Genomic DNA, 23,263 nt, shown 5'->3' on the forward strand with positions numbered 1-23,263 from the left:
AATTCACTAAAACAATGTTGGAGGCAGATTATGGTAGAGAAATTAACATTGAATTATTTGGCAACAGCTCTGGTTTTTGCAGTCAGCATGCCAATTGCACACTCCCTCAGAACTTGAGACATCTGTGGCATTGTGTTGTGTGATAAAACTCTACATTTTAGTGGCCTTTTATTGTCCACGGCACAAGGTGCACCTGTGTAATGATCGTGCTGTTTAATCAGATCCTTGATATGCCACAACTGTCAGGTGGATGGATTATCTTGGCAAAGGAGAAATGCTCAGTAACAGGGATGTAAACAAATTTGTGCCCAATTTGAGAGAAATAAGCTTTTTGTGTGTATGAAACATTTCTGGGATCTTTTGTTTCAGCTCATGGGACCAACACTTTACATGTTGCATTTTATTTTTGTCCCAATTTGTAAGTCGCTCTGGATAAGAGCGTCTGCTAAATGACGTAAATGTAAATGTTCAGGATTCTTGTAACAAACTAGAAATAGCACATATCGAAGTGCATTATTGATAACTATTAGGATTATGGATTATTTGAAAATGAGGGAACAGTTGTGTATCTGGAAGAAATTAATGTTGATAAAGGATCTTTGACTACAATGCCTGTTTGTTTGAGTCCATGACAATCCACTCAACAGGGCAGATTGATCCGTATAAAGTGCCAACAAACAAACTCATCACAATAAAATCACTCCAAGCTGAAGTTGTAGTAAAAAAAAAACATTTATTTTCTTCTCCATTATAGTGAAAGGGTTTTACAAAGCAGTAGTACAGTAACAATTTATGAGCCGCCACTTCTTGCCACTGATATGTGAAATTATGCACTCACTGCAAGGTCACCAGCCACCGTAGGTCTAGTCACGTGGCCGACCGTGTTACACAAAAACACTTTCAGGAGAGATCAGGCGTCAGGTCAGAATCCGTCTCTTCAAGTTTGATTGTGGATGCTCGCCACCCAGGCAGTGCAGAGGCAGTGGGATGATGATTGAGTGCTGATAATGCCTCTGTTGTTGAGGTCAGTGCACAGTGGCTGCCACTCTTGCTGTTCCCTCATTACTATGACTGATTTCAACAAAGGTACAGTAAATAACAAACACCACACAATGATGCAGAATATAGGATACAGTAAGGCAAAAAAACAAGATCAAGATTGTTTTATGTGCATCTCTGAGTGCTGATTTCAATTCCTTAGCACCAGTATGTTAGTGATTGTTTAGCACCAGTTATTTTATGTTATACTGTCATCAATGTATGAAATAATATATTTAGACATACACACGTTCTACTGATCCCACTTTGCATTATGTATAATTCTGAAAGAGAGATGAAAAAAGGGATGACTGGGAAAGTCACTAGAGAAGAAGAGAAAATAAACAAATAGGAGTTTTTTTGGAACCAAAGATTATGTGGAATACAGTCGAAGATTAAACAGGAAAAGAGATGGGACAGAGGAAGAGAAGGGTGTAGGGAGTGGGATGTGGACCCTAGAGACGTGGCAGTATTTGGGCTGGGGTTCTCTGATGTGTCCATGTTCTCAACAACCTCCACAGCTCTTCCCACAGCTGCTCCCAAGTGACCCACACTGGCCACTCACTGCAGCTACACCACAACGAGAGAACTGGTCACGGCACATGTCAGCTACAAGGAGAAAGAGAGAGAAGGGTTACAAGTTTGCTCCTGTACTGTCTGTGTCCACGTCTGAGTGTGTCCGTCTGCGTGTAGGTGTGTGTGTGTTTCTTTATTAGGGACAGTGGGTTGTGCACCATAAACAAGAAAATGAGGCACAAGTGTAGGCTGACCTCACCTCTTAGCAGCTCTTCATGCGCACACACGGTCCTGACACACACCTCCTTGTTGATCACATACACCCTTCGCAAGCTGAGGAGAGAGGAACGGGGTTACGGTGTGATATTGAACACTATATAAATCCACTGTCAATACCCTCATGGTAAAAACTAAGGTGCAGTAGCATACCTGTAGAAACAGAGGCTATTCAGACACTGTTTGCATGGCTTGTGAACAGAGTAGAGTCTGGTGCAGGGGTACTGCTCCTCTCGGCAATCTACACAACACAAAACAAGTGAGCCATGCAAGAAAATACATACAACCCTATAGATATCGCAATAATACTTCAACACAAAGCCAATTATTCATCAACCACTTTACACACGGGCCCTCCCTTCCCCTCTCTCTTTCCTTATGTTTCTTACCTAGGGGGCCAGGTTCTGTAGGCTCTGTCTCTGGCTCTGGAAAACAAAATAGAAACTCAACTCCCATTGAAATGGAATACTTCTGTTAATGTGACAAAAGAACATGACAGTGGGTGTAGATGTTGAACTGTAGATAATACATGTTGAAGAGTAGATCATTGTTGAACAGTAGATAATGAGAGGTGGGCGTACGTACCAGATGGCCCAGGACGTTCTGCCTCAGGGAATGGTCGAGGACCATGTAACAGGACCTGCTGCTGGACATCCGTGTCAGGATTCTCTGACAGGGAGAGAAAGAGAGTTTTCAGTACATCATCAAAAGGCAGAGAAGCTTTCTACATCAGTTTATCAAAACTACGTTTTTATCAAAACTGATGATACTACCAGAGTAATATAGGTAACAAGCTCACGCAAGTATCTTACCAGGAAGATAATCAGGGCCATAGTCCTCTGTGAAGCAAAACGAACAACGGTACAGTATGAGATATGCTTTTGTTACATTGACTGGTAACGTATTGTGAAAAACTTAGACAGACAGACAGACAGACAGACAGACACACAGACAGACAGACAGACAGACAGACAGACAGACAGACAGACAGACAGACAGACAGACAGACAGACAGACAGACAGACAGACAGACAGACAGACAGACAGACAGACAGACAGACAGACAGACAGACAGACAGACAGACATTCATGACAGATGACTAACAGATCTACTCAAGCACAGTGGGGATTTCACATAAAACGCTGCAAGTGTTGTGAGCGTATAACATCGACCACCTGCTTTAAAAATTGAGAGGAAATTTATTGGAGATTGTCTTTATGCATTACTTCATATTCAAGATGTTAGCAAATGATGAAATAGTAAGTGGTATTTACAAAAGACTAGTGACATTATTTACACTACATGACCTTCTTGTCGAACATCTCATTCCAAAATCATGGGCATTAATATAGAGTTGGTCCCCCTTTGATGTTATAACAGCCTCCACTCTTCTGGGAAGGCTTTCCACTAGATGTTGGAACATTGCTGCAGGGACTTGCCTCCATTCATCTACAAGAGCATTAGCGAGGTCGGGCAGTGATGCTGGCTCGCAGTCGGCGTTCCAATTCACCCCAAAGGAGTTCGATGGGGTTGAGGTCAGAGCTCTGTGCAGGCCAGCGATCTCGACAAACCATTTCTGTATGGACCTCGCTTTGTGCACGGGGGCATTGACATGCTGAAACATGAAAAAGAGCCTTCCCCAAACTGTTGCCACAAAGTTGGAAGCACAGAATCGTTTACAATGTCAATGTATGCTGTAGCGTTAAGATTTCCCTTCAATGGAACTAAGGGGCCAAGCCTGAACCATTATTCCTTCTCCACCAAACTTTACAGTTGGCACTATGCATTGGGGCAGGTAGCGTTCTACTGGCATCCACCAAACCCAGATTTGTCCGTCGGACTGCCAGATGGTGAAGCGTGATTCATCACTCCAGAGAACGCGTTTCCACTGCTCCAGAGTCCAATGGCGGCGAGCTTTACACCACTCCAGCCGACGCTTAGCATTGCACATAGTGATCTTAGGCTTGTGTGCGGCTGCTTGGACATGAAAACCCATTTCATGAAGCTCCTGATGAACTGTTATTGTGCTGGCGTTACTTCCAGAGGCAGTTTGGAACTCGGTAGTGAGTGTTGCAACCAAGGCCAGACAATTTTCACGAGCTACACACTTCATCAGTCGTCGGCCCCGTTCTGTGAGCTTGTGTGGCCTACCACTTTGCGACTGAGCTGTTGTTGCTCCTAGAAGTTTCCACTACACAAAAACAGCACCTACAGCTCACCAGGGCAGCTCAAGCAGGGCAGAAATTTTACAAACTGACTTGTTGGAAAGGTGGCATCCAATGACGGTGCAACGTTGAAAGTCACTGAGCTCTTCAGTAAGGCCATTCTACTGCCACTGTTTATCTGTGGAGATTGCATGGCTGTATGCTCAAATCTATACACCTGTTGTTGTCGCTGAACACACTCATTTGAATGGGTTTCCAAATACTTTTGTATATATAGTGTATTTATTTGTATTTTACTTATTTTATACTCATTTTACCAGGTAAGTTGACTGAGAACACATTCTCATTTACAGCAACAACCTGGGTAAAAGTTACAGAGGAGAGGAGGGGGATGAATGAGCCAATTGGAAATGTATAAGGTTCTCTCTCCTCCTCACTGTCAGTCTACCTCCACACAGAACCCATGGCCCAGCATCGTCCGGGTTGGGCCGGTGTAGGCCGTCATTGTAAATAAGAATTTGTTCTTAACTGACTTGCCTAGTTAAATAAAGGTTACATTTAAAAATGTAATTTAAAATAGAGAGCAACCATGAGAGTCTTCCTACTGCTCTCCATGCCACACACAGGACATGAAATGTTTCCATCTACCTGGTCAAATTGAACATTTGACATGGTATACCCTCAGGGCAGGTAGACAAAAGACGTGAAAAATGACCAAATGTGGTGAGACAGTACTGAGTCACGGTATGTTTGTACACATGGACAGATAGTGTAATAATGACATGGATGAACTCACCCAGGAAAGGAAAGGGTTCTTGGTAGAGTGGGGGCTGGGCTAGCAGAAGGACTGTTGAGGCAAAGTTAGCTAAATGTTTAGGCAAAGGTGCTGGACAAGTGTTTTGTGGTGGTGCTAAGCACAATGTGAAAAACAGTATTGTATAGAATGAGTATTAGGTTGGTCTATTGTTGTGTGTACACTACAGTAGAGTTGTGTATGTTGTGTATATTATGTAGTGTTCAGTGTGCTAGACTCACCTGGCATGGAGAGCAGTAGGAGGACTCTCATGGTCGCTTTCTGTGTTGTAGGTAGACTGACACTGAGGAGGGAGAAGACCTTAAACATTGTCAAATGAGTTACTGATTCCAAGTGATATAGAGAGATCTGTCACATAGTGTTTACGTGTCATATATGTATTTCTATGTAGCTTTTCAGAATCTTTACCCATGGGCCTCTTGTCTTTTCCCTTCCATCTCTCCTGTCTTGCATTCTAGCCTCACCTCTTCCCTTTCCCTGGACTCACCGCTCCTCCACCTCCTCCACTCTCTCCTTCATTCTGCCCTCCCCTGGCCCCAAAAAGTCAGGGGGAAAAAGGAAAACTTGGACAGAAAGAATGTGGCATGTCTGTCTTTCTTAACAATCCCTCTGTTTTTCTTCTTTTCTCTGTTCCACTGCGAAATGCTCTAAAGCAGACAGACCAGTGGCTAAATTCCAGGAAAATAACCACTGAGCCCCTCCACTCCACCCTCCCCCATCTTCTATATCCCTCTCTCCACGTCTCTCATTTTCCCTCTGTCACCCTCTGTCATTTCCCTTAACCACTCCACCCTCCCCCATCTTCTATATCCCTCTCTCCACGTCTCTCATTTTCCCTCTGTCACCCTCTGTCATTTCCCTTAACCACTCCACCCTCCCCCATCTTCTATATCCCTCTCTCCACGTCTCTCATTTTCCCTCTGTCACCCTCTGTCATTTCCCCTTAACCACTCCACCCTCCCCCATCTTCTATATCCCTCTCTCCACGTCTCTCATTTTCCCTCTGTCACCCTCTGTCATTTCCCTTAACCACTCCACCCTCCCCCATCTTCTATATCCCTCTCTCCACGTCTCTCATTTTCCCTCTGTCACCCTCTGTCATTTCCCTTAACCACTCCACCCTCCCCCATCTTCTATATCCCTCTCTCCACGTCTCTCATTTTCCCTCTGTCACCCTCTGTCATTTCCCTTAACCACTCCCCCTTACCTCTCTCTCTCTCTCTCTCTCAAGCAGAGAGCACTTTTCTTGTAGAATGAGCAAATACTCCTCTGCTTCTGCTTAACTGTACTGCACACAATCAGACAGTCCAGCTTATGTGGGTTTTGTGCACTTATCATGTGATCATCAGTGTGTGTATGTGTGAGTGTCATCACATATAATATTTCATATTATGAGGTGTGTGGCCTACATGTGCATATGATTGGATGTAATGTGTGAGTGTACATGTATGTATGAAGGTATATGTCACCAAAGTGTGTGTGTGTGTGTGTGTGTGTTCAGACATTCCTCTTGTGCATCACAGTGGCTATTGGAAACCATATGTTTTCACAGCACACATCTGGGAGCTATTACACCCCCCCTCCTCAACCCCATTTCATTTCTCCCCCCTCCCCAGCCCTCCCTGACCCCCTCCCCCAAAGCATAAGGACTTGGGAACAATGCCACCATGAAAGGGGAGAGCCCTGTCTCTCCTTATCCTTCCTCTCATTCCTACTAAACACAGTTTGTTTGTTTTCAAGCGCTATGTAAAAAAAAAAGTGCATATAATTTCCCTCCAGCTCTCCTCCTAGCTCTAATCCCCGCCCCTCTCCCTCTTCTTCTAATACTCTTTAATAGCCCTCATTCATTTTCTCCTTTTCCTCTGTTTTATTTATGTTGGCCAGCCCCTCTCCATTGTATTGTCATGGCCCCCAGCAATAACCCCACCCTCTGGAGTGCAGATAGCCCCATCCAGTATAAACAGACCAATAAACAACCTCAAGTTAGTTTAGAACAATCTTCAACTAAAGTACCATTCTGAATAAATTAAATTATTAAAATACTTGTGAAATAACTACATTCCATTAGACCCAACCATGTCGTGAATTGCAAGGAAAATACCAGTTTATAGAGTTGACAGGTCACCACTGTTTGAATTGACCCTACTATTATTGAACTTGGAGAGTTTGCGTGATTTGATAAAAGTTGTAGAGGTAGGCTATAACTTCCAGTACTGATGATGGATACATACTGTACATGCATATTTCAAATAACTGATAAGTGATTCATATCGCACACCACCATGACAAATGGTTAAAAACTCCACAACTCTATAGCCTACCTACTACTCCCTTTGAAGTCAAAGTAGTACAACTCCCTTTGAAGTCCTTTGAAGTCAAATATTAAAATTAATCAAAATAAGCACACATGATTACAAATACATTTATGCTATGTTTTTGCAATTATTTAATATTTGGACATATTCGTTTTAACTTGCATCAATTTGTAGCTCTTACCTCTCGTTATTTCTCTTTTCTCCAGCGATCCGCAAGTCTCATGCGTCCGTCTTCAGCACTGTCTGACCGAGCGCCACATTGTAACGCCCCGCCTTCAAGCCCCCCCTCCCCGCCTATGTCTGTCCCATCGCCCACTCCCGCCAATCACAGTCAGGAGACCATGGCACTGACTGACTACACAAAAACCCCCTAACCCTTCAGGATGGATAAATTGGTTTGAAAGCAGTAGACTGTAGATATGATTGATTCTAGTGGCCCATTTTCTTCTCCCTTTTCACTACGAGTGTACATATCTCTACTCCAGGATTAGTCTGTGAAAGGCTGACACCTACAGGACATGGATTGCAATTCCACACACGTATATGACACAGTACACTAGCCTAGTGGGTCAATTTCTGCAACAAAAGTGATGAAGCACGAGTGCTCCACTGTTTTGGTTCCCTGGTTAACACGCTGTATACAGCGTAAACCGAACTGGTGCAAATGTGCAGATACTGTGTGACAGCAAAGTGTTGCATCTCGCTCATCTCAATATCTCTGGTGCTGCCCCTGGCCACATCATTTTGCGGAGTCCACCTTTAAAAAGCTAAAACACAAACTGCAGGACTGACAACCAGAACATACAACGTTGAATAAGCAAAGCAGGGCTTTATTGTTGTGTTGAGCTGATCCTAAAACCCATCAACATTTTAATGCTGTACATGATTCTTCAGCACTCCACAATGAATGTGATGTTAAAAATTACTTTAAAAAAAATACTATAGGACAGACAGCACGTTTGATCACAAGCAGGCATAATAACCAGGGATACAACGGCAGGCATTAAAGCATTATATTTAATACACATTAAAACAAAGACTCCCGTTATATATACACACAGTTGAAGTCGGAAGTTTACATACACTTAGGTTGGAGTCAATTAAACTCGTTTTTCAACCACCACAAATTTCTTGTTAACAAACTATAGTTTTGGCAAGTCGGTTAGGACATCTTTGTGCATGACAAGTAATTTTTCCAACAATTGTTTACAGACAGATTATTTCACTTAAATCACAATTCCAGTGGGTCAGAAGTTTACATACACTAAGTTGACTGTGCCTTTAAACAGCTTGGAAAGTTCCAGAAAATTATGTCATGGCTTTAGAAGCTTCTGATAGGCTAATTGACATAATTTGAGTCAATTGGAGGTGTACATGTGGATGTATTTCAAGGCCTACCTTCACACTCAGTGCCTCTTTGCTTTACATCATGGGAAAAGCAAAAGAAATCAGCCAAGACCTGGTGGTCCCGTGTGGCTCAGTTGGTAGAGCATGGTGTTTGCAACGCGAGGGTTGTGGGTTCGATTCCCACGGGGGACAAGTACGGCGAAGGAAAATAAATAAAATGTATGAAATGTATGCATTCACTACTGTAAGTCGATCTGGATAAGAGTGCCTGATAAATGACGAAAATGTAAAAAAAATGGTAGACCTCCACAAGTCTGGTTCATCCTTGGGAGCAATTTCCAAATGCCTGAAGTCACGTTCATCTGTACAAACAATAGTACGCAAGTATAAACACCGCGCAGCTGTCATACCGCTCAGGAAGGAGATGCGTTCTGTCTCCTAGAGATGAACGTACTTTGGTTCAAAAAGTGTAAATCAATCCCAAGAACAACAGCAAAGGACCTTGTGAAGATGCTGGAGGAAACAGGTACAAAAGTATCTATATCCACAGTAAAACAAGTCATATATTGACATAACCTCAAAGGCCACACAGCAAGGAAAAAGCCACTGCTCCAAAACCACAAAGACAGACTATGGTTTGCAACTGCACATGGGGACAAAGATTGTACTTTTTGGACAAATGTCCTCTCGTCTGATGAAACAAAAACAGAACTGTTTGGCCATAATGACCATTGTTATGTTTGGAGGAAAAAGGGGAAGGCTTGCAAGCTGGAGAACACCATCCCAACCGTGAAGCACGGGGGTGGCAGCATCATGTTGTGGGGGTGCTTTGCTGCAGGAGGGACTGGTGCACTTCACAAAATAGATGGCATCATGAGGTAGGAAAATTATGTGGATATATTGAAGCAAAATCTCAAGACATCAGTCAAGAAGTTAAAGCTTGGTCGCAAATGGGTCTTCCAAATGGACAATGACCCCAAGCATACTTCCAAAGTTGTGGTAAAATGCCTTAAGGACAACAAAGTCAATGTATTGGAGTGGCCATCACAAAGCCCTGACCTCAATCCAATAGAAAATTTGTGGGCAGAACTGAAAAAACGTGTGCGAGCAAGGAGGCCTACAAACCTGACTCAGTTACACCAGCTCTGTCATGGAGGAATGGGCCAAAATTCACCCAACTTATTGTGGGAAGCTTGATGAAGGATACCCAAAATGTTTGACCCAAGTTAAACAATTTAAAGCAATGCTAGCAAATACTAATCGAGTGTGTAAACTTCTGACCCACTGGGAATGTGATGAAAGAAATAAAAGCTGAAATAAATCACTCTACTATTATTCTGACATTTCACATTCTTAAAATAAAGTGGTGATCCTAACTGACCTAAAACAGGGAATCTTTACTAGGATTAAATGTCAGGAATTGTGAAAAACGGAGTTTAAATGTATTTGACTAAGGTGTACGTTAACTTCCTACTTCAACTCTATATAGTTATGATGGACGAGCAGATCATAGACATATTTCTTGTCTGTGAATCCATCACCCTCAACTCAAACCCACCCACACCAGACCAAACAATGGGAATGAACCAAGGAAAGCACCATCATTCTAGTGAAGTATGCAGGTCATGTCTCACATCTCTCCCTCCCTCCCAACCGTTGCCTTGGAGTCCAATGTCGTGCTGGAGTGTGGAGTTGGTGAAGTTCAAAAGTGTGCAGGCCCAGCAGATCTCACTTGTAGGGCATCTTAATTGTAGATTAATTTAAGGGGGGGGGGTCGCCAAGGGTCATGACCCCAGAGTTCAAGCAACAGCTGATTTCTTCTCCTTGTAAGTGGCCATCATCTTCTTAATCTCTGCAATCGCCTTCCCTGGGTTCAGGCCCTGTAAGAGTAGGAGAGAGGTGATGAGTTTGACAACAATGAGAAAGTAGAAGTGAGTGCTAGTGAGCAGTGAAGTTTACCCTTAGAAGGGAGGAGTAATGTTTATTAGACCGAGGTTACCTTGGGGCAGGTCTTAGTGCAGTTCATGATGGTGTGACAGCGGTAGAGAGAGAAAGGATCCTGCAGCTTGGAGAGACGCTCCTCTGTGAACTCATCTCTCGAGTCGATCATCCAACGGTAGGCCTGGAGAAGGACAGACATGTGAGCTCACAAACAGTCCAAGGTGCATACGCACATTCACTCATCAGTGTCCCGTTGATCAAAATACAACAACTCTGAATCAAACTAGTCAGACTAGTCTAAACTCATACACAAAATCACAGGCCTGCATTAGGACAGCAGGTCCCAGGTACTTGTCTCCATTCCACCAGTAGCTGGGGCAGCTGGTGCTGCAGCACGCACACAGGATACATTCATACAGCCCGTCCTGGCAGGGAGAGACAGGACAGTAAGAAAGAGGGCACAGAAGACATTTTGACAAAATGGACACAGTTGCAGCACACTGTTCAACCATCTAAATTCTGCTCATTGTCAATGAACCAGAAGTAATTTGGGTGTACCAGTTTTTGTCTGTCCTCCACAGTCTGATGGTACTGTTCCTTTCCCTCATTTGTCTCATCCTTCTTCTTCAGGTAGGGCTCAATTGACTTGTACTGAGCATAGAAATTACTCATGTCCTGCAACCAAAACAACGCCATCACAAAATCACTCCAATTTTAATGTGGGATTGACAATTAAAATAATACAGCCAGTTTGTGACAAGCTTGTATGAAATGATGATACTCACAGGGACCAGATCTTTGACCACATACATGTGTGGCAGAGGGTAGATCTTGGTAGCCTTTCTGGTGTTGGTGTCAATCTTGTTCAGACAGGCCAGTGTGTTGCCTCCATTGATGTTCATTGCACAGGATCCACAGATACCTGCACCATAGCAAACACATACAAACAACACATACAAACACTGCCTTACTCACATTATATGAAGTTGCAAAAGGAACGGATCCATGTTATTATTCCTTGACTGGGGTATATCCATTGGAGGATAGTCAGTCACTAGAATACACCTAGCTAATCTGGTATCACCCCTGGACAACCTGTTCTAAGATAATTCCATCCTGGACACTTTCCAACCTTGACGCCATCTAAATCCCTAACGTAACAAAAACACAGTAAACCAACATTTAAGAACACTAATCCCAGCTCTTCTCTCACTCCCCAAAGAACATTAGTGATTCACCACTAGAATCATTTCAACCATTTCCTCTATTCATCAGTATCCCCAAAATAACCCTACTTTCCCTCCACACACACTGACCCTCTCTGCAGGAGCGACGGAAGGTCAGAGTGCCGTCCATCTCATTCTTTATCTTGATGAGGGCGTCCAATACCATGGGTCCACAGCTGTGGAAAGGAGGGAAGCAGACAGTCCACTTATTGTTAAGAACCACATCTGTCCACTGAAGATGTATGAGAACAGGATTGACACCTATATACTGAACAAAAATAGGCCCACCCACTTGGGAGCAAGGCCCAGCCAATCAGAATTGGTTTTTCCCCACAAAAGGCCTTTATTACAGACAGAAATACAGCTAAGCATCCCCTCAGACAATCCCACAGGTGAAGAAGCCGGAAGTGGAGGTCGTGGTTACACGTGGTCTGCGGTTGTGAGGCCGGTTGGACGTACTGCCATATTCTCTAAAATGACGTAAGAGGCGGCTTATGGTAGAGAAATTAACATTCAATTATCTGGCAACAGCTCTGGTGGAAATCCCTCCAGTCAGCATGCCAATTGCACACTCACTCAAAACTTGAGATATCTGTGGTATTGTGTTGTGTGACAAAACTGCACATTTTAGAGTGGCCTTTTATTGTCCCCAGCACAAGGTGCACCTGTGTAATGATCATGCTGTTTAATCAGCTTCTTGATATGCCACACCTGATTATCTTGGCAAATGCTCACTATCAGGGATGTAAACAAATTAGTGCAAAAACATTTTTGAGAAATAAGCTTTTTGTGCGCATGGACAATTTCTTGGATCTTTTATTTCAGCTTATGAAACATGGGACAGCGACTTTAAATGTTGCATTTATATTTTTTGTCCAGTATAGTATACAAATCCATGCTATGATAGTACTTCAGGGTATTTTTGTCACAATGCCTCATTGCCAGAACTGAGCCAACAGGATTGGACAGATGGAGAAAGAACAGGAAGAGGACTGGGAACCTGTCCAGAGTATCAGGGTTATCCTCCTTAATTCCATATGAAGGGTGCTGATGATTCCCTCTAGAACAAATCCAATTTTATTTGTCACATGCACCGAATACAACAGGTGTATACTTTACCTTGAAATGCTTACTTACAAGCCCTTTCCCAACAACGCTTAGTAAAACAAATGTAATAAAAGGAAATGGCACAGTAAAATAACAATAACGAGTCTATATACAAGGAGTACTCCATCACCACCAAACACAAGGGGAGGTCTGTACTAAAAAGATCTGAAACTGTGATAAATTACAAAGTGCCTGTTCCAATAACCTAATGGAAGTGTTAAACTGATAAGGCGGGCTGTACTCACGTGTTGAGATCAATCTCAAAGGTCTGCATGCGGGGCTTGTCCCCCACCGTGTCTGGGTCCCAGCGGTACACCTGGAACTTCTTGACTCTGGGCTGGGGTGCTGTGGCCGCCGCTGTCTGGGCGTACCGAACCGCCTGAAGTAACACAGGAGGAGAGAGAATGAGGACTGCTTAGCCTGTCTGTCACGAACCACATTACAAGCTGTGGGATAGAACAAGTTCTTCATGAATGACGACTCAATGCTCCTGGTAGAAGAATGTGTATTGGCAGTGTTGAGTGTATACACAACATTAAGAACACCTGCTTGACCAGGTGAAAGCTATGATCCGTTATTGATGTCACTTGTTAAATCCATTCAGAATCACTGTAGATGAAGGGGAGGAAACAGGTTCCAGAAGGATTTTTAAGCCTTGAGACATGTTTTGTGTATATGTGCCATTCAGAGGACGAATGGGCAAGACAAAAAAGGTAAGTGCCACTGAACAGGGTATGGTAATAGGTGCCAGGCGCACCAGTTTGTGTCAAGAACTGCAACGCTGCTGGGGTTTTAATGCGCAACAAATCCTTCTTTAACCTCTCTTCTCCCCTTCATCTACACTGATTGAAGTGGCTCTAACAAATGATCCCTTATTGATGTCACAACTTTCACCTGGTCTGTCTGTCATGGAAAGAGCAGGTGTTCTTAATGTTTTGTATACTCTGTGATCATATATAAATGTAAACAGGGTTTGAAATTATTATGTTTAGTTAAATATCTGCTTGGGCTTTTTGCAGTCTACAAATTATTTGTAATTATGTTCCGGCCCCCTGAATATACGCTAAAGAAAATATCTTCAGCCCATGGATAAATCTAGTTGATGATCCCTGGTATATATATATATATATATAGTATACTGGGGTATTTTGAAATACCCATGGTTTCTATCGATAGATAGATAGATAAAATTATTCAATACCCATATCATATACACATACATACATACATACATACATACATATATAGCTCAAAAAAATAAAGGGAACACTTAAACAACACATCCTAGATCTGAATGAAAGAAATAATCTTATTAAATACTTTTTTCCTTTACATAGTTGAATGTGTTGACAACAAAAATAATCAATGGAAATCCAATTTATCAACCCATGGAGGTCTGGATTTGGAGTCACACTCAAAATTAAAGTGGAAAACCACACTACAGGCTGATCCAACTTTGATGTAATGTCCTTAAAACAAGTCAAAATGAGGCTCAGTAGTGTGTGTGTGGCCTCCACGTGCCTGTATGACCTACCTACAACGCCTGGGCATGCTCCTGATGAGGTGGCGGATGGTCTCCTGAGTGATCTCCTCCCAGACCCGGACTAAAGCATCCGCCAACTCCTGGACAGTCTGTGGTGCAACGTGGCATTGGTGGATGGAGCGAGACATGATGTCCCAAATGTGCTCAATTGGATTCAGGTCTGGCGAACGAGCGGGCCAGTCCATAGCATCAATGCCTTCCTCTTGCAGGAACTGCTGACACACTCCAGCCACATGAGGTCTAGCATTGTCTTGCATTAGGAGGAACCCAGGGCCAACCGCACGAGCATATGGTCTCACAAGGGGTCTGAGGATCTCATCTCGGTACCTAATGGCAGTCAGGCTACCTCTGGCGAGCACATGGAGGGCTGTGCGGCCCCTCAAAGAAATGCCACCCCACACCATGACTGACCCACCACCAAACCGGTCATTCTGGAGGATGTTGCAGGCAGCAGAACGTTCTCCACGGCGTCTCCAGACTCTGTCACGTTTGTCACGTGCTCAGTGTGAACCTGCTTTCATCTGTGAAGAGCACAGGGCGCCAGTGGCGAATTTGCCAATCTTGGTGTTCTCTGGCAAATGCCAAACGTCCTGCATGGTGTTGGGCTGTAAGCACAACCCCCACCTGTGGATGTCGGGCCCTCATACCACCCTCATGGAGTCTGTTTCTGACCGTTTGAGCAGACACATGCACATTTGTGGCCTGCTGGAGGTCATTTTGCAGGGCTCTGGCAGTACTTCTCCTTAGCGGTCCTGCTGCTGGGTTGTTGCCCTCCTACGGCCTCCTCCACGTCTCCTGATGTACTGGCCTGTCTCCTGGTAGCGCCTCCATGCTCTGGACACTACGCTGACAGACACAGCAAACCTTCTTGCCAGAGCTCGCATTGATGTGCCATCCTGGATGAGCTGCACTACCTGAGCCACTTGTGTGGGTTGTAGACTCCGTCTCATGCTACCACTAGAGTGAAAGCACCGCCAGCATTCAAAAGTGACCAAAACATCAGCCAGGAAGCATAGGAACTGAGAAGTGGTCTGTGGTCCCCACCTGCAGAACCACTCCTTTATTGGGGGTGTCTTGCTAATTGCCTATAATTTCCACCTGTTGTCTATTCCATTTGCACAACAGCGTGTGAAATGTATTGTCAATCAGTGTTGCTTCCTAAGTGGACAGTTTGATTTCACAGAAGTGTGATTGACTTGGAGTTACATTGTGTTGTTTAAGTGTTCCCTTTATTTTTTTGAGCAGTGTATATTAAAAAAACTTCATGACAATCCACTCGAGCAGCACAAGAGGTGATCAAGTTACACTTGAAGTTCACTACTGTTTGCCAGCTAAATATCTTCTAAGTGTCACTCAGTGGTGACCCATCATTCAGGGCTTTTTTGACCCCCACATTTAACTTTTTAGGGGGGGCTTGCCTGTTTTGCATGTTATTTTGGCATTAATACATGTCACATATCAGTTTGCAAACAATGTAATTATAGCTAAAACATAGCGGTGCTCATCGGCCACAAACATTACACAAGTTGGAAATCGCAAATTCAATAATGAGTTGTTTGGAAGGAATCAGTGACAGTGGCTAACTGCAAACATTGCAAAGCAATCACTAGCCTGCTATTAAGTGGAGTGGCTGTGTCGTCCCAAATCTAGGATGAAGGGTCTCTTTTCCAAGTTTAAAATGACATTGGCCATGCTGTCAATGAAGCATGATTTGTGCCGCGCTCAAAGCAACTGTTAACTCGGAACTGTGAAAACCAGACTTCAGTGAGTTAAAGACATCTGGGAAGTCAGGCATAAACGAGCTCTGACTGGGAAAATACGTTTTGAACTGTCATCCAACTCGGAATTGTTATTCCATCCTCTTTCTAGAGCAACGACCTGAAGATCAATGACGTCATCATGATTTGACCTTATCGTCCCCCCCACCCCGAGTCCCCAGTTGTTTTGAAAGGACCATAAATCCAGAGAATGCCAGACTTTGATGACAAAATTTGCCGCGCCCCCTTCCTGTTTTAGTGAGCACAGCACAACAAAGGTGAGTCCTAAAATGTATTGCATGCTGCTGTACAAATGATGTAATATGCTATGGAAATATTTATACTGTAGATAAGAAATGATACTAAGTGTATGTTGTGTAGTAAGATGTTAGTAGCCCATGTGCCTCACCCTAATAATTTGGTCTATTAACCCCTCTTAATTTCACCTACTGTACTGACTTGGTGGTGCACATGTAGCCAACAGTATAACCTGTTCTAGAGAAATGTAATAATCAAGAGCTTTCATTGTCTGCTTATATGACCCATTTAAATGTATCCTACGGTTCTGACTTGATGTACAGGAAGAACACTAAGAATGGCCTATGTTCTGAATTCTGTCGCTGTTCATTTCAAAGGTGCTAAACAAATCGTTATATTGACTACATCCGTCCTAGCTCGCTCATTAACGTCTTAATCGAAATTACAGATTGCCTCTTATCCACTCGTCGTCCCCTTATGCCATAGTTTGTACATCTCAACTGTCATTAGAAACCACAAAAGTTTAAGCAAGTCAGCCAGTAATTGAGGCTGAATGAACTGTTTTGCTGCCAGACAAGGCTCTGCTGATACCACTGCTACACCTGGCTAAGGTGTTGGGACTGTTGTTGGACAGCTTTATGTAGGCCCTAACAGTTTGTGGGCACCAGTTGTCACCGTTATAGGGAAATTAATGTATTGTGTTTTGTAGTGGCTTTGCTGGCATGCATCCCACTTTCTTTTTTTTTTTTTCCCCCAACCAAGGTTTCGCCACCGGTTTCACTAAGGTCAAATAATTTCACTCAAGCACAGGGCTCCAGCTATGCATTTGGTTTGCTAACTTGCTCACTAAGTGTCCAGCTTGCAAGATCAAGCTTCTTGGTTACAGCAGAAACAATCAATCCCCTCCCGAGTCATGGATCAAGATCCCTGCTGTCTAATATTTGTTTTGTGCGTGCAGCAAACTGCGACCTCTGCCAAGTGAGCTGTTGTTTGATAAACGGAGAAGGAGCAACCCTGTCACAGCACGGGAATTTTTTTCCGTTTTGGCAGGGGAAACAGTGAATTAAAAAAAAAAAATATATATATATATATATTCCAACTCTATAACAAATCATGACAAGCACAGGTACACAGTAAGTGTTAAATAATTGACATTTATAGAAGTATCTAGTGGTAGTGCATGTTTGAAGTCACTAATTTCATACACCATTGGAAAACAGTGGATTACGTGGCGCAATTTGACAGAGGTCACATAGAATTACGTCTTTAGAAAAAACTACAGATTGCAGCACCATATGGTTCGGAGTATAGAATGGACATTTTTTAAAGTATCAACTACCACTGACTCGATATACAGTCGTGGCAAAAAGTTTTGAGAATGACACAAATATTAATTTCCAAAGTTTGCTGCTTCAGTGTCTTTAGATATTTTTGTCAGATGTTACTATGGAATGCTGAAGTATAATAAGCATTTCATAAGTGTCAAAGGCTTTTATTGACAATTACATGAAGTGATGAAGCAAACAGTCAATATTTGCAGTGTAGACCCTAATTGTTCAAGACCTCTGCAATCTGCCCTGGCATGCTGTCAATTAACTTCTGGGCCACATCCTGACTGATGGCAGCCCATTCTTGCATATTCAACGTGTTTGTCAGAATTTGTGGGGTTTTGTTTGTCCACCCGCCTCTTGAGGATTGACCACAAGTTCTCAATTGGATTAAGGTCTGGGGAGTTTCCTGGCCATGGACCCAAAATATCAATATTTTGTTCCCCGAGCCACTTAGCTTTTGCCTTATGGCAAGGTGCTCCATCATGCTGGAAAAGGCATTGTTCGTCACCAAACTGTTCCTGGATGGTTGGGAGAAGTTGCACTCAGAGGATGTGTTGGTAGCATTCTTTATTTATGGCTGTGTTCTAAGGTAAAATTGTGAGTGAGCCCACTCCCTTGGCTGAGAAGCAACCCCACACATGAATGGTCTCAGGATGCTTTACTGTTGGCATGATACAGGACTGATGGTAGCGCTCACCTTGTCTTCTCCGGACAAGCTTTTTTCCGGATGCCCCAAACAATCGGAAAGGGGATTCATCAGAGAAAATGACTTTACCCCAGTCCTCAGCAGTCCAATCCCTGTACTTTTTGCAGAATATCAGTCTGTCCCTGATGTTTTTCCTGGAGAGAAGTGGCTTCTTTGCTGCCCTTCTTGACACTAGGCCATCTTCCAAAAGTCTTCACCTCACTGTGCGTGCAGATGCACTCACACCTGCCTGCTGCCATTCCTGAGCAAGCTCTGTACTGGTGGTGCCCCGATCCCACAGCTGAATCAACTTTAGGAGGTGGTCCTGGCGCTTGCTGGACTTTCTTGGGCGCCCTGAAGCCTTCTTCACAACAATTGAACCACTCTCCTTGAAGTTCTTGATGATCCGATAAATGGTTGATTTAGGTGCAATCTTACTGGCAGCAATATCCTTGCCTGTGAAGCCCTTTTTGTGCAAAGCAATGATGACAGCACACGTTTCCTTGCAGGTAGCCATGCTTGACAGAGGAAGAACAATGATTCCACCACCACCCTCCTTTTGAAGCTTCCAGTCTGTTATTTGAACTCAATCAGCATGACAGTGATCTCCAGCCCTGTCCTCGTCAACACTCACACCTGTGTTAACGAGAGAATCACTGACATGATGTGAGCTGGTCTTTTAGTGGCAGGGCTGAAATACAGTGGAAATTTTGTGTGTGATTCAGTTCATTTGCATGGCAAAGAGGGACTTTACAATTAATTGCAATTCATCTGATCACGCTTCATAACATTCTGGAGTATATGCAAATTGCCATCATACAAACCAAGGCAGAAGACTTGTGAAAATTAAGATTTGTGTCATTCTCAAAACTTTTGGCCACGACTGTTGTCAGAGGCACACTACTCCGCCAAACCTCATCACCATCCAACTCCATTGAGATGTGATGCACATATCGTGGAGTTCAGAATTTCCAGCTAGATAGGGGAAGGATAAGCTGATCCTAGGAAATATACCTGGTGGAGCAACTTCTGTAACCCCATTCAGACCTACATTACATGACCAAATGTATGTGGAAAACCTTCAAACTTGTCTATTTGGCAATTTCAGCCACACCGGTTGCTGAGAGGTGTATAAAAATTGAGCACACAACCATGCAATCTCCATAGACAAACATTGGCAGTAGAATAGCCTGTACCGAAGAGCTCAGTGACTTTCAACATGGCACCGTCATAGGATGGCACCTTTCCAACAAGTCCGTTCGTAAAATGTCTGCCCTGCTAGAGCTGCCCTGGTCAACTGTAAGTGTGGTTATTGTGTAGTGGAAACATCTAGGAGCAACAACGGCTCAGCCGCGATGTGGTAGGCCACACAAGCTCACAGAACGGACCACCGAGTGCTGAAGCGCATAAAAAAAAAAAAAAAAAAAATATTTAAATAAAAAAATTTAAAAAAAAAATCGCCTGTCCTCGGTTGCAACACTCACTACCAAGTTCCAAACTACCTCCGGAAGCAACGTCAGCACAAGAACTGTTCATCTGGAGCTTCATGAATTTAGTTTCCATGGCCAAGCAGCCGCACACAAGCCTAAGATCAACATGTGCAATGCTAAGCGTCGGCTGGAGTGGTGTAAAGCTCACCGCCATTGGACTCTGGAGCAGTGGAAACACGTTCTCTGGAGTGATGAATCACGCTTCAACATCTGGCAGTCTGACGGATTAATCTGGGTTTGGCGGATGCCAGGAGAACACTACCTGCCTGAATGCATAGTGCCAACTAACGTTTGGTGGAGGAGGAATAATGGCCTGGGGCTGTTTTTCATGTTTCATGCTAGGCCCCTTAGTTCCATACAGTAATGGTTTGTCAAGATCGGTGTGGAAGAACTTGACTGGCCTGCACAGGGCCCTGACCTCAACCCCATCGAACACCTTTGGGATGAATTAGAACACAAACTGCGAGCCAGGCCTAATCGCCCAACATCAGTACCCGACCTCACTAACGCTCTTGTTGCCGAAGCAAGTCCTCGCAGGAATGTTCCAACATCTAGTGGAAAGCCATCCCAGAAGAGTGGAGGCTAGACGTTTCCACTTCAAAATAACAGCACTTACAGTTAACCGGGGCAGCTCTAACAGGGCAGACATTAGTTGGAAAGGTGGCATAGTGTATTTTGTGGCATTCCCATACCAGTCCCCCCTAAAGGTCACATAGCTACATTACATCAAGTGTTTCAAAAACACATAACCTTACACTACTTATCCAACTTATTCTGCCCATATTTACTTAATTTTAAACTTGTGAACAAAACCTCTATATGAAGTATTGACAAGCAACAGATTAATCAAGATCAAACAACATTCTAACACATTACAATGAAACTGTCCAGTGTGTGTGACAATATGTATTTTTTACTCTTGTTTACTAGCTAGGTAATGTAATCTAACTACTAAGTAATGTGCCCAGATACAGTGATGAAAGGTAGCTAGTTAAATACTCAAGTGACAGCACTGACAACTAACATTAGTACCTAGGGAGGACAGGTGTAGCTTTTAGTGTTCCTGAGTTTACGGTGGCAGTGACAAAAAGAGCAATGGATAATTTATATGTTTACACAATGGAGTTGCTGGCCATACTTTTGGCTGCAGAGTGGGTGGAGGATTTGAGGACAGACAGGATATTCATCTTCTCTGAATCCAGTGCAGCACTGATGAGCTTAAATTAATTTGTGTCTCAGAGCAGACTGTATCATATGAGGTTTTGTCATGCTTGACTAGGGTGAGAAAGATGGGGTTATTTGTGATGTTCCTCTGGGTACCAGCTCATGTGGGAGTAGAGGGGAATAATGAGGTGGATGTTAACACCAAGCAGGCTCTTAAACATCCTAATGTTGAGATGGAATTGTCAATCAGTAAAGCAGAAACCAAGGAGTTGATAAAAAAAGTGGCTAAAGACAAATGGAACGATTTGTGGAACGGGGAGGGAAAGGGAAGACACCAGCATAAGATGCAGGGAGGTCCTCAGGTCGAGGTGAGAAGGGAGGAAAGGGTAATCACAAGGCTGAGAATGGGACACACAAGGCTCAAAAGTACATTGAAATTGGTAGGAAAACATCTGACTGGGAAGTGTGATCATTGTCAGGAAGAGATGGAGACAGTGGAACACATATTTCAGTGGCAGCAATATGGGAGGGAAAGAGATTGTTATTCGATTTAAGGAGTAATGGGGTTGAAGAGCCAATATTAAGTTAACTGCTGGGGTTCATCTTCAGGGGATGTAGTATTTAGTTATGCATTTCATTTCCTTTGACTTAAAGAATAACGGGTAGGATTCAGACCTTCCCTCAGTTCCGTCTCTGATTCACACTCCAGTCCAGTTGGAGGCGGTAATGCACCTTAAAGTTGGTTGCCAACCGCGTTATAAAATCCACAGAAGAAGCCAAAAACTCAATTTAAATGTGAATCGATTCTCATTTGCTGTAATATTACGGTTCTAGAAACATAAATCCCTCTACTTTAATATCACAAATAAGATTACAATTTGAAAATGTACTGTACACTAACAATTGCAACCATAGTATTTTTCAGTGACAACACGATTGTGGCGTACCTTCCATTTACACACAAGTGTTTGGAGACACAAATAGCTAATTAGCACAGGTAGTCCGACTTCCGTCTGTTTTCCGTAAACAAGCGCTGTAACATGGAAATGTGGGAACCTAACCCTATAAAAAGGTGTGCAGTAATTGAACCTTTTTATTATTTCTCACCGATATGAAAGATACATTCCTTATAATTCCAAAACCATACGGAAAGCGATGGGTGTTCATGTTTAGAGTAAGCGTCGGGGCTCTTAACAAAACATCCAAGATCAGAAGATATTATCGTCAAAAAGAGACACAGATGTGCCAGATATTTTACCGGATGTATAAATGTAAAGCATCCGGTTGGCGTTCCAACTCACTACCAATATGGTGATGAGAGGAAACGCAGTGGGATCAAATGGAGTGAGTTGGATTTTGGCCAACATTCTGATCTCCACACACTTTTCTGCTTCCAAAACTATCTTCTGTAACAAACAGTGGTCTGCATTTTGTAAACTTTAACCTTTGCCAAAGTTTCACAAAATTGCGTTGTTTAGGAGTGCAAGGGCGAAATTAGTTATTACACACGGGCACTTCATTCACTAAATGAAATATACAAATAAAATATTTGAACGCGCCAATAGGATTTCACTAGTTCGTGCTTGGCTCGGCACATCCCCTTGATTGTTCTGCCCACTATGATTAATTTACTCCCATTGGAAACGACAGGCTCTGGTCGATCTTGGGTTAGTTATACAAATCTTTGCTAAAGCAATTGGTGTCTATGGACATGCTAGCTGACAAGCGCACGCCGTTCGAAACGATCAACAAACCGCATTAATTTATTAGGCAATTGTTCAAATGGACACAGTCTTAACACAGCCTTACCACCATTCCACTGGAAGAACGGAATGCCACGGTGCTACAACGACCCAAAGACGATAGACAAACGACCGACATCTTGCGCAATCTGTGTTTCTCTGACCTCTCTCTGGTATCTGCTATCCCCGAATGCACCGCGGTATTTCCTTTAATAAAAACTGATCTGTGATCAGTGTTAAACGTCTTTGGTTTTACCAAACTATGCAGATTTGCAAAAATTATATTTTATTGAATATTGTCACTGTATGATTGATTCGCAGATTAGATCATTTGCGCAACGCTGGGTACAAAGAGGCTGTCTGCATTGTAAACCCTCTTCCAATATACAGATTTCACAAATGATTGTGTCTGTTTAAATAAATGTACATGCACATACTATACACATGATATTCCACATGTTCAGTTTATGCCAAACAGTTGTTAGTAAACTAACAGAGTTTAACTTGATGTTTTGCTCAAACAAATGTGGGACCACTACACGCGTGC

The 23,263-nt window shown here is 43.2% G+C and overlaps 2 protein-coding genes across 6 annotated transcripts; both read right to left on the reverse strand.

The window, feature by feature from the left end:
• Nucleotides 1–713: 713 nt before the first annotated feature.
• LOC106583102 (microfibril associated protein 2) lies at nt 714–7,437 on the reverse strand. Of its 4 annotated transcripts, none has more exons than XM_014166920.2 (9): nt 7,307–7,437; nt 5,032–5,093; nt 4,793–4,843; nt 2,643–2,669; nt 2,416–2,499; nt 2,220–2,255; nt 1,984–2,071; nt 1,814–1,887; nt 714–1,647 (listed from the first exon to the last, which is right to left on the reverse strand). In XM_014166920.2, the coding sequence occupies exons 2-9, from the start codon at nt 5,060–5,062 to the stop codon at nt 1,544–1,546; spliced, it is 495 nt and encodes a 164-aa protein (XP_014022395.1). In that variant the 5' UTR covers nt 5,063–5,093; nt 7,307–7,437; the 3' UTR covers nt 714–1,543. The 4 variants fall into 4 exon arrangements, with proteins under 4 accessions (XP_014022395.1, XP_014022396.1, XP_014022394.1 ...); XM_014166921.2 differs by having other exon boundaries at nt 5,032–5,110; nt 7,307–7,425; XM_014166919.2 differs by lacking the exon at nt 7,307–7,437 and adding an exon at nt 5,219–5,475.
• A 2,249-nt stretch (nt 7,438–9,686) lies between these two features.
• On the reverse strand, nt 9,687–22,913 carry LOC106583101 (succinate dehydrogenase [ubiquinone] iron-sulfur subunit, mitochondrial). 2 transcript variants are annotated; one of them, XM_014166918.2, is made up of 8 exons: nt 22,082–22,208; nt 12,992–13,125; nt 11,730–11,815; nt 11,199–11,335; nt 10,972–11,088; nt 10,737–10,838; nt 10,472–10,594; nt 9,687–10,352 (listed from the first exon to the last, which is right to left on the reverse strand). In XM_014166918.2, the coding sequence occupies exons 1-8, from the start codon at nt 22,139–22,141 to the stop codon at nt 10,272–10,274; spliced, it is 840 nt and encodes a 279-aa protein (XP_014022393.1). In that variant the 5' UTR covers nt 22,142–22,208; the 3' UTR covers nt 9,687–10,271. The 2 variants fall into 2 exon arrangements, with proteins under 2 accessions (XP_014022393.1, XP_014022392.1); XM_014166917.2 differs by lacking the exon at nt 22,082–22,208 and adding an exon at nt 22,784–22,913 and having other exon boundaries at nt 9,688–10,352.
• Nucleotides 22,914–23,263: the final 350 nt, after the last annotated feature.

Source organism: Salmo salar, chromosome ssa22, assembly GCF_905237065.1.
Source record: "Salmo salar chromosome ssa22, Ssal_v3.1, whole genome shotgun sequence".
Classification (NCBI taxonomy): Eukaryota; Metazoa; Chordata; class Actinopteri; order Salmoniformes; family Salmonidae; genus Salmo; species Salmo salar.

Excerpts from the sequence above, each read along its gene's own strand:
- LOC106583102 (XM_045705192.1), bottom strand. The coding sequence starts at position 5,263 with ATGCAAGACAGGAGAGATGGAAGGGAAAAGACAAGAGGCCCATGG. Across the intron at positions 2,072-2,219 it reads TACAGAACCTGGCCCCCTAG|ATTGCCGAGAGGAGCAGTAC; the intron begins GTAAGAAACATA and ends TGTGTTGTGTAG. Across the intron at positions 1,888-1,983 it reads AATAGCCTCTGTTTCTACAG|CTTGCGAAGGGTGTATGTGA; the intron begins GTATGCTACTGC and ends CTCTCTCCTCAG.
- LOC106583101 (XM_014166917.2), bottom strand. The coding sequence starts at position 22,855 with ATGTCGGTCGTTTGTCTATCGTCTTTGGGTCGTTGTAGCACCGTGGCA. Across the intron at positions 13,126-22,783 it reads GTTCTTCCAGTGGAATGGTG|GCGGTTCGGTACGCCCAGAC; the intron begins GTAAGGCTGTGT and ends GTGTTACTTCAG. Across the intron at positions 11,089-11,198 it reads TGGTCAAAGATCTGGTCCCT|GACATGAGTAATTTCTATGC; the intron begins GTGAGTATCATC and ends TTTTGGTTGCAG.